This window comes from Kwoniella dejecticola, chromosome 5 (genome assembly GCF_000512565.2).
Source record: "Kwoniella dejecticola CBS 10117 chromosome 5, complete sequence".
Classification (NCBI taxonomy): Eukaryota; Fungi; Basidiomycota; class Tremellomycetes; order Tremellales; family Cryptococcaceae; genus Kwoniella; species Kwoniella dejecticola.
Genome location: NC_089305.1, coordinates 382,687 through 396,160, shown reverse-complemented (window position 1 = coordinate 396,160; position 13,474 = coordinate 382,687). Strand labels below are relative to the sequence as shown.

The 13,474-nt window shown below is 48.5% G+C and overlaps 6 protein-coding genes across 6 annotated transcripts; 2 read left to right on the top strand and 4 right to left on the bottom strand.

Moving 5' to 3' along the window:
* Positions 1-159: 159 nt before the first annotated feature.
* Positions 160-1,314, bottom strand: I303_104255 (uncharacterized protein; the record flags this gene model as incomplete). The annotated part of the gene is made up of 5 exons (XM_018408064.1): positions 160-456; positions 546-857; positions 926-1,060; positions 1,139-1,164; positions 1,236-1,314. The coding sequence occupies 5 exons, from the start codon at positions 1,312-1,314 to the stop codon at positions 160-162; spliced, it is 849 nt and encodes a 282-aa protein (XP_018263275.1).
* Positions 1,315-1,807: 493 nt separating this feature from the next.
* On the top strand, positions 1,808-3,153 carry I303_104254 (40S ribosomal protein uS3; the record flags this gene model as incomplete). Its single annotated transcript, XM_018408065.1, has 4 exons — positions 1,808-1,887; positions 2,150-2,425; positions 2,619-2,903; positions 3,030-3,153. 4 exons carry the CDS (start codon positions 1,808-1,810, stop codon positions 3,151-3,153), a joined length of 765 nt encoding a protein of 254 aa, XP_018263276.1.
* Positions 3,154-4,131: 978 nt separating this feature from the next.
* On the bottom strand, positions 4,132-6,675 carry I303_104253 (uncharacterized protein; the record flags this gene model as incomplete). Its single annotated transcript, XM_018408066.1, has 3 exons — positions 4,132-5,805; positions 5,935-6,544; positions 6,650-6,675. The coding sequence occupies 3 exons, from the start codon at positions 6,673-6,675 to the stop codon at positions 4,132-4,134; spliced, it is 2,310 nt and encodes a 769-aa protein (XP_018263277.1).
* Positions 6,676-7,153: 478 nt separating this feature from the next.
* I303_104252 (uncharacterized protein) lies at positions 7,154-8,844 on the bottom strand (the record flags this gene model as incomplete). The annotated part of the gene is made up of 5 exons (XM_018408067.1): positions 7,154-7,384; positions 7,467-7,635; positions 7,706-8,549; positions 8,621-8,662; positions 8,739-8,844. The coding sequence occupies 5 exons, from the start codon at positions 8,842-8,844 to the stop codon at positions 7,154-7,156; spliced, it is 1,392 nt and encodes a 463-aa protein (XP_018263278.1).
* A 1,015-nt stretch (positions 8,845-9,859) lies between these two features.
* Positions 9,860-10,981, top strand: I303_104251 (uncharacterized protein; the record flags this gene model as incomplete). The annotated part of the gene is made up of 1 exon (XM_018408068.1): positions 9,860-10,981. The coding sequence occupies one exon, from the start codon at positions 9,860-9,862 to the stop codon at positions 10,979-10,981; it is 1,122 nt and encodes a 373-aa protein (XP_018263279.1).
* Positions 10,982-11,457: 476 nt separating this feature from the next.
* On the bottom strand, positions 11,458-13,455 carry I303_104250 (uncharacterized protein; the record flags this gene model as incomplete). The annotated part of the gene is made up of 1 exon (XM_018408069.1): positions 11,458-13,455. The coding sequence occupies one exon, from the start codon at positions 13,453-13,455 to the stop codon at positions 11,458-11,460; it is 1,998 nt and encodes a 665-aa protein (XP_018263280.1).
* Between the last annotated feature and the right edge of the window lie 19 nt (positions 13,456-13,474).

Below are 13,474 nucleotides of genomic sequence, written 5' to 3'. Positions count from 1 at the left end.
CAAGTCATGTCAATTGGGTTGTATAAATCTCATAGCGTTCGAACGGCTCTTATCGAATAGAAAACATGCTTGACAAGTCATATACATCGTATCGTATGCATAAGCAAAGATCATTATACTTTGCACAATGCAATGAAGGAAATCGTTATTCAACATCATTTAATCCCATGAAAAATCTTCTTCCTCTTCTCCATTACTCTTGCCTTTCCCCTTTCCTTTCGCTGTTGCTGTATTCCTCGTTCCATTCTGGCCTATCGAATTGCCCGAAGCTGATCCCGAAGGATCTTCCGATGATAGTCTAGCCGCTTCCTCGGCTCTGGCTAGCTCTATCTCGTCCTCTGCCGTTGTAGGGTGCGCTATCGTCGTAGCTTTCCCGCGGAACGTCAGGGGCAACGTATGGTAGGTCGAAGACTTCAGGTGGGCTGCGTAAGAATATAGAAGAGTGATGAAGTATATCTACATGCCATATAGTCCAACTCTCATATCAGCTAAGCATCGTCTAGAGCACCCCAGCTGATAAAGATTAGGTGGAGGATGAGACGGACCTTTAATAACCATCCTACAATCAATGTCCATCCAGCGAAAACCTTCTCCCTCTCCCAGATCTCCCCCGCCAACGCGGCTCGCAGCTCAGTCAGACCTTCGTTGTTATCGTTCTCGCCTGAAGGTTGGGTGATCTCCCCTCGGGATAACGCCAGGTTGATCAGATCTTGCTGCGCCTGAGAATTCGCCGTCCGACGGCCATCGTGGGGTACGACGTACCAGTAATGCAGGTAGAATATGTAGTGGAATACCGTCAGTAGGATATGGTCGAGGGTGTAAAGATGAGAAAGGAGGAGAGTCGGGGAAGCTGATTCCTACTCGACCAAGATGAACAGGGATTAGCTGTGTCTCATCGTGAGGATGCCAGCTGGTTCCCGCTCACAGATTTGACCACTTTCAACCCCCACAGAAATGCGAATAGCGTTCCAGTAGAATAAGCGTAGAAGAGTAATTGGACGAACGACCCTCCGACCAAGATCGTTATCAACCCGTATAATCCAGCTACTTTATTTATCAACTACAGATAGTTGCAAAGCATATCAGTCAAACAGGTTCCTTCGTCTTGTGGATCTAAGCAGTGAGTAGCAAAGCTTACCCCGAATAGCAATATGATCTCAGCTCCTGTGGAATAGCTTGTCCATCAGCTATGTGCTCGAGCTGAGGACTACGGATTCGCAGTCAGCTGAACATACCAAGTTTGATATCCAGCAGACCTAAGAACGACGAAAATATCGGTCCAGTCCCGCCTGGCCGCCTGAAGGTGAGCTTCATCGAGGCTGTGTGCGATACGCTATATGTTCGTTCGTGGATGATTGTCGAGGGGTAGCATGGAAGGACACTCTGTTTTGAAGGAGATACACGCCTCAAAGCATCGTTTTTGACGACATCATCAACATTTCGTGCTTGTCGTTGTTCATCTCCCAGCCATAGCTTGGACACGCGCAGGAGCTATCATGACATCTCGTGTGCCTGACAATTGATGCATCGCGGCATCGTCAAACGTTCAGGCTGATTTTGCCGTTCTGAAAAAGAGTCAGTCACAAAACGCCACTTGTATAATCCCGGTGAATCATGTCAAACTCCGTCAAAAGAAACTTGACCATCGAGATTTCTTTTTGGTTGTAATCGTTTGGTGGCCATACCGTACTGCTCTGCTCTCGTGCTCTGCTCTGCTCTCTGCTCTGCTCACTACCTCGTACACTCTTATCACCATCTTCAAATCGTCTTTCATAGCTGATAGATCTATCCCTCAAAATCAATCAAAATGGCTTCTTCTCAACAAATCTCCAAGAAGAGAAAGTTCGTCGCTGACGGTGTCTTCCAAGCTGAGCTCAACGAGTTCTTGTGAGTGTAATCTTCGATTTTAGCTTGGCTTCATTTGGAAGTAGGAGTATATCAGATGAACAGGAGCGAAAGATCGTTGTAAAGTGGAACAAATAGAACATTGGAAGGTGGATCATGCGAGTAGGAAGTTATGCTGACATTTATACTTGATCACTATCCAATCTATTCGACATCGATCGATTAATCACTCCCCATCACACTATCGCGTATAAACCCTCCAAATTCTACCAACGACTCCTTCACCGAACCTATAATCCCACAGCACTCGAGAACTCGCTGAAGAGGGTTACTCAGGATGTGAAGTTCGAGTCACCCACGCCCGAACTGAAATCATCATCCGAGCCACCCACACCCAAGATGTCCTCGGTGAGAAGGGACGAAGAATCAGAGAGCTCAAGGCTTTAGTCGAGAAGCGATTCAAGTTCCCCGAGAACTCCCTCGAGCTTTACGCCGAGAAGGTCCAATTCAGAGGTCTTTCCGCCGTCGCTCAAGCCGAGTCCCTCAGATACAAGTTGCTCGGTGGTCTTGCCATGCGAAGGTGAGTTGGGCTTCGATTTATCGTTCTTCTACCTACCCTCCAGGTTGAGGTGGTCTGTGCGGTGTGCATATTGCAGGAGTGGTCCTGCGATGAAAGGCATCCTCTTGATTTGCATACCCGCTTACCTCATCAACGCATCGAATTGTCTGACGAACATAAGAACGATCCACTAATCTCCCCCTGTCTTTTGCAGAGCCTGTTACGGTGTCCTCCGATTCGTCATGGAGTCTGGTGCCAAGGGTTGTGAAGTCGTTGTCTCTGGTAAACTCCGAGCTGCCCGAGCCAAGTCCATGAAATTCACCGATGGATTCATGGTCCACTCCGGTCAACCTGCTGCCGACTACATCGACTACGCCGTCAGACACGTCTTGCTCAGACAAGGTGTGCTCGGTATCAAGGTCAAGATCATGAAGCCCTTCGACCCAGAGGGCAGACAAGGTCCTTCCAAGAACTTGCCCGATGTCATCAACATGGTTGAGTGAGTGTCGCGTCCTTCTTCTTCTTCTTCTTCCTTCAGCTCTTCTGGTAAAAGCATCTTTCGCGAACTTCCTCTGACAACACGGCGCTTCCGCTGATCACCGTGCGATTTCATCTTCGTCCACAGACCCAAGCCCGAAGGTGCTATCGAGATCCGATCCGAACACAAGGAACCTCAAGTTCAAGCTATCCCCCCTCCTCAAGCCCAACAGCCTCAAGAGGCTCAACCAGCTGCTGGGGGTCAATTCTAAGCTCCGCATCTAGTATCTAGAAATGCGATCACGGATAAGTCGTGATGGGCTGACGGGAAGCATGCAGGGAGTATGCTAGTGCTTTTGTAGCATGACGCGATGGGATTGCATATTACCATTTCCTCCTTACCATTAGATTCTATTTGCAGAGTCTAAGTCTTGTTGTGCACTCATCATATTTCGCACGTTTGCTGATGCCCGTCTGAGGGTCCGAGGGAATGAGCTGATGCACCTGGTGGAGGTCTTGATAAGTGCGTTGACGTAGAATTGTAGAGTAAGCAGAAGCGATAGTAGTGACTGACTAGTACAGCAAAGTAAAGAAAGGGACCGATCCGTATCAGACTGACTTATACAGCGGCACAATGTTCGCTTACACGATACTCAATGAGGAGAGGTCTGGTGAATCTGCTTCGGCTTGTGATAATGTGCGCGAGAGGACAGTATAGGAGCATGGGCGAAGATGACAACAACTCCAATCTATCGGTATCTCCTTCCCACATCCAGAGGGGGAAGGATAGGTATAGGACACCCCGCTTGATCGGGGGCTCGGCGTTATCTTTTAAGCTATAGGTATCTCAACTCTCAATCTTCAATCCTCGATTTTCAATTCTCGATTTTTAAAGCTCATGCATACATACCCATGTCCAAATGTCCAAATAGCAATGTCACGCATGCTCTTGCTGTTGTTCTGCTGGGTTCAGGTCGAAAGTGCTGTAGGTACTCCACGTGCTGTACGCACTTGTCATCCCAGGAGCAGTCTGTATTTGCATATTTGAGGAATACAAATGATAGTAGTGGTAAAAGGCAAATGGCAAAAGGCAAATCATTCCAAATCATTCCAAGTTATTTCATTTCGTTTCGTATCGTATCTTATCGTTACTCAATTCCCCATAATCCATCCCTCTTCAACCACTGTGCTCCCAGTACCAAATGATACACCATACACCTTCCACAAAGAAGATTGAATTTTATTTTATCCTACAATCCTACAACACTCAAATCGCCCAGACTATTCCATTCCCTCAATACCCTCCCTCCCCCTCCTTTACCCTCTTCGTTTGGAAAATCATCAAATTCTATCACCCTCAGACCGCCTAATCCGAAAGAACCTTCGTCGAACGCTATAAACTCCAATTCAAATTTATACTCTATCTCCCATCTATACTTGCCCTTACTACTGCCACTGTTCTCCACTCCCTCAGAATAAGTAGGATGTGAATTCTCCACCACCTTCTCGAATCCCTCTTCACGACCACCACTACCACTACCACTCGGGTCTAAGAACGTCAACGAGTTGCCCAGGTTGATCAGCCCATAGGTCGCGGTATTTGATATGATGAATGGAGATGGAGGGAACGTTTCTCCTTCTTCCTCCAATACTAGTGCATCATCCGCGTTAGACGACACAGGTATGTCCCTGTATCTGGACGATGCATCGTTTGCATTCGTCGCATTGGTGGCGCTGGTTCCGCTCAAGCTAGTCATAGATGTCAGCCCCTGAGCTTGGGCGAGTCTAAGTTGGCTAGAGATAGGTGTTCCGCCTCGCGAGATCTCAGGCGATAACGCTCGTCTGTCCGCATTCGACGGGGTTGGTGACATGGGTGTGCCGCTTCGTGAAGGACTTAAAATGTTGAGCTGGGGTTGCTGGGGTTGAATACCTTTTGGGGCTGTCTGAAGATGCGTTGAAGGTATAGGAAGGGGGGTCAGGTATTGGACGGCTATTTTGGGTAGCTTCGGTGGTTGCGTCTGGTTTTGGGACTGGGGTTGAGGGTGAGACTGGGAATGAGTCTGAGATTGAGATTGAGATACTCTAGAAGATATCCTAGATAGCGGTTGATCATCGTCGTCGTCATCGTCTTCTTCGTTCTGTTCTCCTGTACGGGAACCACCTTGGACGGCATTGGAAGTATGATAAGTTCGCGTCGATCTCATGGCGAGTCTGAAAGGTAATTTGAACCTCTGCTCGACATCAAACTCCCTCTGATCCTCTGCGAGGGTAAAATCGAATTCCCATTCTTCCCCCTTTTCATGCGGGTGCGGCGGCAGTTGCGGTAGCGTGCCTTTGATCGGACTAGGCGCCAGTAAGGTATTGTTCAATCTATCCCGAGTCTGAGCTAGTGGACTACCAGGTACGCCTACTCCGGACTGCGCACTGAGCGTCCTGTGCGGTAAGATACCACCTTTGGGCGGAAGGGCGGGTGAAGGTGAAGGGGGAAGAGGTACTCGTCTGTTCAAGGTGGAGGTTTGTAATCTACCTGGTAAACCGTATTGACCAGATTTCCAAGTGATATCTAGTCTCCCAAGAGGTAATATCGTCCCTCCAGGATATGTAGGTGGGAAAGACGATCTCCGGATACCGTCATCAGACTTTTCGTTGGTAGTGTCAGGCGAGGGAGAAGGGGTCAGCACAAAGAGGAATTGTCGTATGTCTTCAGGTAAAAGGACAATCTTCCCCTCCTCAACGTCGTTGAGCGAAAGCGATTTCAGCCCTTGGACAGGTTCAAGGAAAATATCGTTGATGCTCATGTATTCTGGGGAGATGTTCTGAAGTAGTATTTCGAGGTACACTTTTTCGCGCTGAGAAGGGGAAAGCAGAGTGTTAGGTGAAGAGGGAGTTTGAATTCGAGTTTTAATCGATAAAGGCGGGTTGACCTATCCGGCGAACAGCATGAATCAGCTTTAGTACGAAGTGACTTACTAGGATACGGTGCGTCATTTGAAAGTACTCGAGATGGACGAGACAGAGCGGACAGCTAGACAGCTAGACATTTGAACACTCACGTTGAACTTTAAGAAGCGCTGGAATGTTTTCCTCCCTTCCAACGTCTCCCACGCTACGCTGACTATCAATATATTCATACCCAGATCCTTTATCTCATTCTCTATCTGTATATTCACTTTCTCGCCATGTTTCAATACTGGTAATGTCTCTCCTTGACTGTCATCTGCCTCGTCCGCATCTATATCTTGCTCTTGATCTTGATCTTTATCCTCTATGAAGGGACTCTCACTTTCTTTTTCATCCTCCATTTTAGAGCTTGATATTGACTTTGACTTTGACTCTGGCTTCGATGCCGAGTCCCGATGTATGACTTCACCAAGCCTGAATCGTCCTGCAGGTCCTTGGCATTCCACCATCATCTTCACCCCCAACACATCGTTACGAGCATCACTCGTATTCTCCAAGGACAGGTCGAGGGCCAGTGTTGAGCCCAGAGAGACGGTCCCGAATGGCGAGGGGTAATTCGGCGTGGGCGAGAAGACGAAAGAGGTCGGTGGAGGAGGTAGCAGTATAGCAGGGGCAGATGAGGAGGGCTGCGAAGAAGAAGAAGAAGATGGATTGGAGGAAGGGATATAGGATGGGATCAAAGTCGGAGGGGATATTTGGTTGCTATATCCAGGTCAAGAATACGAAACATCGTCAGTCTATAGCAAGCAGTCCCTCTAAAGCCCAGTTCAGTGAAGTTGGGGAAGGAGGCGCAGGATGGGAACATACATGATCAGCGTTAGAGGAGGTTCCATCTTGAATCCAGTTCGAATGGCGACAATCTGCTAGGAAGCTGAACTCGGCCTGTACTTCGCTTCTCGAAATCGACCTTGCAAGAGAAGGCTGCTCGTTTTAACGTTTCAAAGGGGATGCGTACTGCGATGATACACGAATCTTTCTTGTGATCAGGTAAGACGTAGGAATGCAACGGATTGATGTTTCGGTATGAAGCAAAGTGCAACATTCACAGTAGGACATCCTCCACCTCGACCTTCGAGGGGAGCTGAAACCACCATGACGCGTCTTACGATAGCGTAACTCAAAATCATGCAGCTGTCTGCTCAAATCACCACTTCGTATACATAGCATGAGATACATGTCTTATAAACATAACATAATACCAGTTATACAGAGCGGAGAAATAATCTCTAGACTTTACCGCCTCCTTCACCAATAGATCAAGAGTCATAATCAAACACAATGTCCGTGTCGTCCTCGCTATAATACTCCAACTTATTGTCCTCGAGCGTGGTTTTGGGTCGCGACTTCCCTAGCTTGTTTCTCGAGAAGTTCGAACGCATTCAAAACATCTTCTTCCGTGACTTGTCGATCACTCGAGGTGGTGCTTTCGTCGCCTAAATTCAGTGTCCCTTGTTCAGTCAAAGGAGACACGGACGAATAAGGAATAATATATTGCAGCGAGGTTCGAAGAGCCGCGATCTCGATCTTCGATGATTCCAGAGCCTATTCGCGGATAGTGCACTAACGTCAGCACAACCCTCATTACGCGCGTTGATGAGCAAGTTCAATGTCAAGATTGACGCACCAACACAAGGTCTCGGAGTAAGGCGTCTTTCTGATCCATTTGTCTTTTCACCAGGCCAAGCTGAGCAGAATCCATCTCGAGCTTTCTCATGTGCTCCTCTCTTCGCCTTCGGAACGCTTGTTGAGCTCGCTTATTCTGCTCGGCTCGAGACAGCTTGGAGTCCCCGCCACTACTCACAGCAAACGAAGTGTCCCTATCAGCGATATCCATATGATGCCGGCAAACCTAGCTTAACATACCTTGGACTTTCTGCACCTTGACCTTGGATCCCTTCGTTGGAGGTGGGATGCGCCGATGAGTCGGCAGGCAATGAAGGATCAATCTGGTGATCGGTCTGGCTTTGAGCTTGAGACTCATCCCTTGTGGACGACATGGACGAGAGTGTCTTATTTATATCCTGCTTCAAGATCGTGTTGCTCAGTTCCGTCAAGTGTCGAATATCATTCTCATATTTATCCGCGTTCTGCACCGCCTCTGTGCCCGTCAAATTCGAATTGGTTCTTATATTGCTTTGCGAGCCTGAGCCAGTCGAAGCACCAGGGTTGACGTTGTTGGTGTTGGTATTATCGTTCAGATGTATGGGTTCGTCCATCGGAACATTGATGACTTCTTGACTATCGTCCGCCTGATTGTTCTTCTTGCTTCGTTTTCGTTTGGACCCACCCGGATTCTGATCCATCTCTTTCCATCCTGCTCTCTCATGGGGCAGTTTCCTTCTTTTCCCGCCCATCTCGCCTCTGTCCGTCTGATCGGCAAGTAGAGCAGCTTGCTCAATCACTTCTTGTCCGCTCAACAGACTTGGATCAGGCAAAGAAAGGGAGCTTATAGTCTCGCTTGCTAAGCGCGCTAGGGTATTCGAAATTGGTATTCCAGCACCGCCGCCTCCTCCGGATCCAGATCCAGGTGTAGCTGATCGTCCACCTGCAACATTCGGTCGGTTGGCGGAAGGGAGGAGTTCGCCAGGTTGGAAGGGGTTGAAGGGTGGTTGTGATGATCGACCTGGGGAGACAGTACCGCTGGTTGACTTCTCCACGTTCAGTTGATTGTTCGGTAGAGGGTTCAAAGTAGAAGGATCGGACCGGCCTACGCGTCCGAGTTGGATGTGGATTTAGCTCAGATAAAGCCAAATCCAGGGTATATCTGTTGGCACTCACCGTTGACGTCTCCTGAGTCGTGAGAGTAATCATGTTGCAGATCTGCGCATCGTATCGGGCATGGAGCATCAGCTTAGGCTTACTTGGCAGCAAGAGGGAGATTTGGGAGATCGCGTACAGTCCATCAATCCATGACTATCAGCATCATCAGCTACCCTCCCATCCGTGCCAGCCGGATATAAGAGATTAGCCAGAGAAGAGTGCGGGTCCTGATTGGCGCTCATCTCGCTGGGTGTCTGCCTAGGTTTCCTGGTTATGCTTGTGGGTGGATAGTGGTTGTTGTTGTTGTTGTGGACGAGGCGAGTGGAGGGTGAAAGATGAATCAAGTCAAGAGGTTATGTAAGGTGAGCTGGGAGGCGATGCTTACGTATCTCAACGCGATCGTGAGATCAGACCTCAAAGGAAGTAGAATCACGGGATTATCCCCGGTAATTCGATATCACCTGCCTGTGGCGTTCTCCGCCCAATCGTCAAACGTCCAAATGATCAGTGGCATCTCTGATCGTTAATTTCCGGAGATGATGGTCGTTGTGTGGGAACATGCATGCGTGCGCAAATTCGGACGGAACTTGACTAATGTATACATGGCCTCCCCCACTTCCACACACATCGATGTCAGGAATACAAAATCATATGTTATCCCCATTCGGCTCCGCATCCAAACTTGGTTGGGGAAGAGGGAAATGCGAACCAACTTGACGCTTCTGACTTGCAAATGGCGTCTTTATTGCCTCGGTCAGAATCAAAATCTCCTTCCGAACCCCCGAAAAGGCATTTTACGAGCCTGTCTCGTGTCCTCCTTCAAGTGCCATGTATCCTTTGTCAATGATGGTCTTCGCTCAAAGCGATCTCGGCACAGTGTCGGACCGAATTGAAATGCCTTTTCCAGGTACTTTCCATTGCTTATCATGATGGTAACTGAGACTAATCGAAAAGTCTCATGACCTTCACCTCAAGTGGGACGACCGATCACCGGCCCTTCGTCTTGTCTGCCGGCATGATGCATGCAGGTGGAAGGACGTCTACCGCGCCATGTCAGCTGAAAATGATATATAAACAGCTTACTGCTGGACGGAGCAGGCTGGTTCTTTCCCTCACTCATCAGATTGACTAACCAGCCATCCATCACCGACAAATCGACAATTAAAGCCTCCTCCTTCAGGTCACCGGAATACTAGATCCTACATACTACTCATCACTCTCAACTCTGAAATAACCACTCACTTGCCTTGTGAAAAGATGCCACCCTTAACTCAATCGCCCCTCTCTTCCCCTTCATTACGAACCATCGCCCATGCGCAGATGAAATCATCCTACTTCCCACCTGTGCCATCGGCTCCTCACGCATATCATGGTCGAGTACCTCCCACTCCACACTCGTCCCTCAACATCGTCCATCACTCCCCTCAGCCTAATCTCGGCTCACCGTTGGTCGGATGTCTTAAACATACTCAACATATCTCCGGTCGTCCTCAGACCACCGCTGCTTCCCCTCTCTCAATGTCCGAGGGAGGTCCATATCACCGGGGCGATGCAAACTCCCACTACACACACAGGGATCAAGGTCAAGCTCACGTTCAGTCTCAAGGATATCCTCAAATTCATACTCCAAGTGCAAATCCGATTTTACGACCAGCGATGAAAAGTATCAACCCCATCGAAAAGCGCAGAGTCTCCACGCCTCTCAAGGTATCTCAAATCCCACTGGGGAATCCGAATCTTAGATCTCTCCATACTTCCGCTTCTCCTCAAGCACGCGTTGCCGACCATGACCAGACTCAACAATACAAAAATCAAGGAAAACGAAGACCGTCATTCAAGATCGAATTGCCGCCTCGACCGAACACAAACACCCATAACAACACTCGCGGGATGCATCAGACCTTATCTCCTTTACCTGACAATCCCATATCCACCAATCCCAAGCACCCTGTAACGCACGGCAGCCCCATCTCACAGGCATACGAATACGTGGAATCGCCCCCAATTTTCAGAGATCCATTCGAAAATCACAATGCGACATACGATTATCCCGCAGGGGGATATATGATTCTCAGAGCACCTACAAAGGCACCTTTGAATGGTAATAGTAATAGCTTTATGGATGATTTTCCATCTCCAACTCAACCTCTACACAATCATAATCCAATGGAAGCTGAATATATGTACGGAAACGAGGGTATCGGATTAGGTTATTCGCTCAATAAACGAGTAGCAACGCCCTGGCTTAGATCTAAGGGCGACGAGGAAGAATGGCTGAAGAACGATGATCTTCTCGCCATGGGCCTTTGGCTTGGGCTCAACGTGGAGAATGATGGAGTTGGAGTGGAAAAGAAGTTTAGGAGCCTGAATATCGCTTAGTCGGGCTGCCTAACTATTGCGCAGGCTGTTCGTCGCTTTCGGGAAATTTCATTATAGCCGGGACAAGGGAAATAGTCATTGGAGTGAAGAGTTAGGAACGGTAGTAAAGTCCTCTGTGTATTTCATGATTATGGTCGAGTTAGTAGTGTACAAAGCTGTGTATAGACGGTGTCTATAGATTCTCCGAGGCATGCATATATTCCTCGTAATAAACAATGGCTGTACCAATCTGCTCAGTGCTCAGTAAGCCGCAGGGAATCTCGGTCAGACATGCGGCCGAAGCAAAGCTCGGTGACTCAGACGAGACGAGACAACTCATCGCTCAGTCAAGTCACGAAGGTCGACCTGAAGCTTTTATACTATTCATTTATGTACTTGTCGCGATGTATTGCGTGGTGACCAACTTAACATATACAACTAAGATAATACACATTCAAGTACCTATATTATCCATGTAACCCAAAATACCGTTATTCTCAGCTAAAAGATCGTAAAAATCCCCATTCTTCCACTTCATCCATCTCGTCATCTTCTTCGTCATCCATATTATGTTCGTTGTCCTCTTTATGTTGATCAGGATTTTCGATGACTGTTCCACTTTTGCTCCTCCTTTCAGGTATCTCCACAGCGAATCTAACACTTCCTTTCCTCGTCGTCGTGGTTTCGGTCGTCGGGAAGACGTAAGAAGCTCGGTCGATTTTCCTCGCTCGTTTGGCGTGAGGTGGATTGCCTTGGTTCGTGTTCGCAATCACAGGTGCTGAGCGCTTATTCGGATTCTTCGCAGATTGTAGATGGAAATTTATAACGTCGAAATCCGATTTTCTACCTTTACCACCAACACCGCGCGGCATTTCGATAGGTAGCGAAGAATCATTTTTCATCGCGTTTTCTAAAGACTCTGATCGTCTTGTCAAATCGATGATATCAGGCGACTTCTTCACCTTGACAATCGGTTGATAGTTATCAAGACCGATCTCTTCGATATTCGGATCGAAAGATACCTTCGTCGCCCCTTTATTTGGAACTTGATCCTTAAGCTCTGATTTCCTGCCTCTGCGAGTCCTTGTGCGTCTGGCGGGCGGTGAGGGAGGAGGAATGAAGTCCGGGTCATCGTCTTCTTTCTCGTTGAATATGTCGTTCAGCAGTTTATCAGGAGATGGGGTCCTCGGCACTTCTTCCGCTGGCTCTTGAGCCGGAACCGGGTCTGGTTGTTCCGACGTTCTTGCGTGTGGCGAGGATGGTCCAGCCTCGAATTGGTCACCTGTGGCAAGTCCCGCGATTGGAACCGGTGCGGCGGTCTTATCGTCGAACGATGTACCATCTGGATGATCGAGATTAGTAGATACTGGAATCTGCGTCGAGTTTCCTGCCTCTTCCGAGATCGCTCTTCGAGACAACTCTGCAATGGGTTCTAGTATATCAGGCACTTCCGACCTGTTGACTTGGCCAGCCGCGTGCAGACTAGCTTTTTCGTCTTCATTGGATTTCAGGGCTTTAACTACTCGATTATCTGTCCCAATCTGCTCCTCCATCACTGTATCTGCATTGCGTGCTTGGGATTCACCGAGACTGAGGCCTAACACCGAGTCCACGTCTGCCTCTGCTTCTGCCTCTCCTTCTGCCACTGCTTCTGCTTGACAATTCGGGTCGTGTGTAATGATCATCGGTTCTGTTGATTTTCTAGGGCGGCCCCGATTTCTTCCGGTAGATGTTGGTCTCGGAGGTGGACTAGGCGTAGGAGTTGGAGTAGATTCTTTGTACCATACTGAATCAGGTACTTCTATACTCAATTGCTCCAACCCTAATTCTTCCCTTCTCCAAGTCTCCAGCGCAAACAGAGCTGCCGCATCTAACGTCCTCAAGTCTAATCTCAGTTCTCTAACTTTTCGAGTGGGGCCGCCAGGGGGCAGTGGATGAGTAGGTAAAGGCGGGGAAAGGTCTGCTGGATTTGCACTGATAGGCGTGGGCGGTATCTCTGCCTGAGGGCCAGTCGGAGGAATAGCTTTTAAGGCGTCTTCTGTTTGGGTAATTGACGGTATTCCAGCGGTTATCGGTGTAGGCAAGTCGGTAGCCTGGATTTCGTCCTCGAGTTTCAGTCTTTCTCCATCTGCTACCTGCTGATCTGGTACCAAGTCAAGGCCGTTTCTGTTGGCCCAATACCCATCGATGGTCTCGCCGTCCTCAAGTTCAACGACCTCCCTACTTGTTCCCCTCTTTCTGTTTACCTCTTCTATATTGCTATCACTAACAGGACTACCAGGCGGTAGTTCTGAGCTCTCTACTAGCCTAGTATCGACTCGATGATAGCTCTGAGGTGTTTTGTAGCGTTCGAGAAGATCATTCAGTCGGACTAGCTGATCTGGTTGCCGCAAGGTGATTAACCATGATGCGAGAGGTGGGAGAGATATGGCGTGAAGGGACTCATGATACGTGAATACAGCGGAAGGGGGAAGCCCTGATGACGGATTTGTCATTCTTCACGATAAATATGCG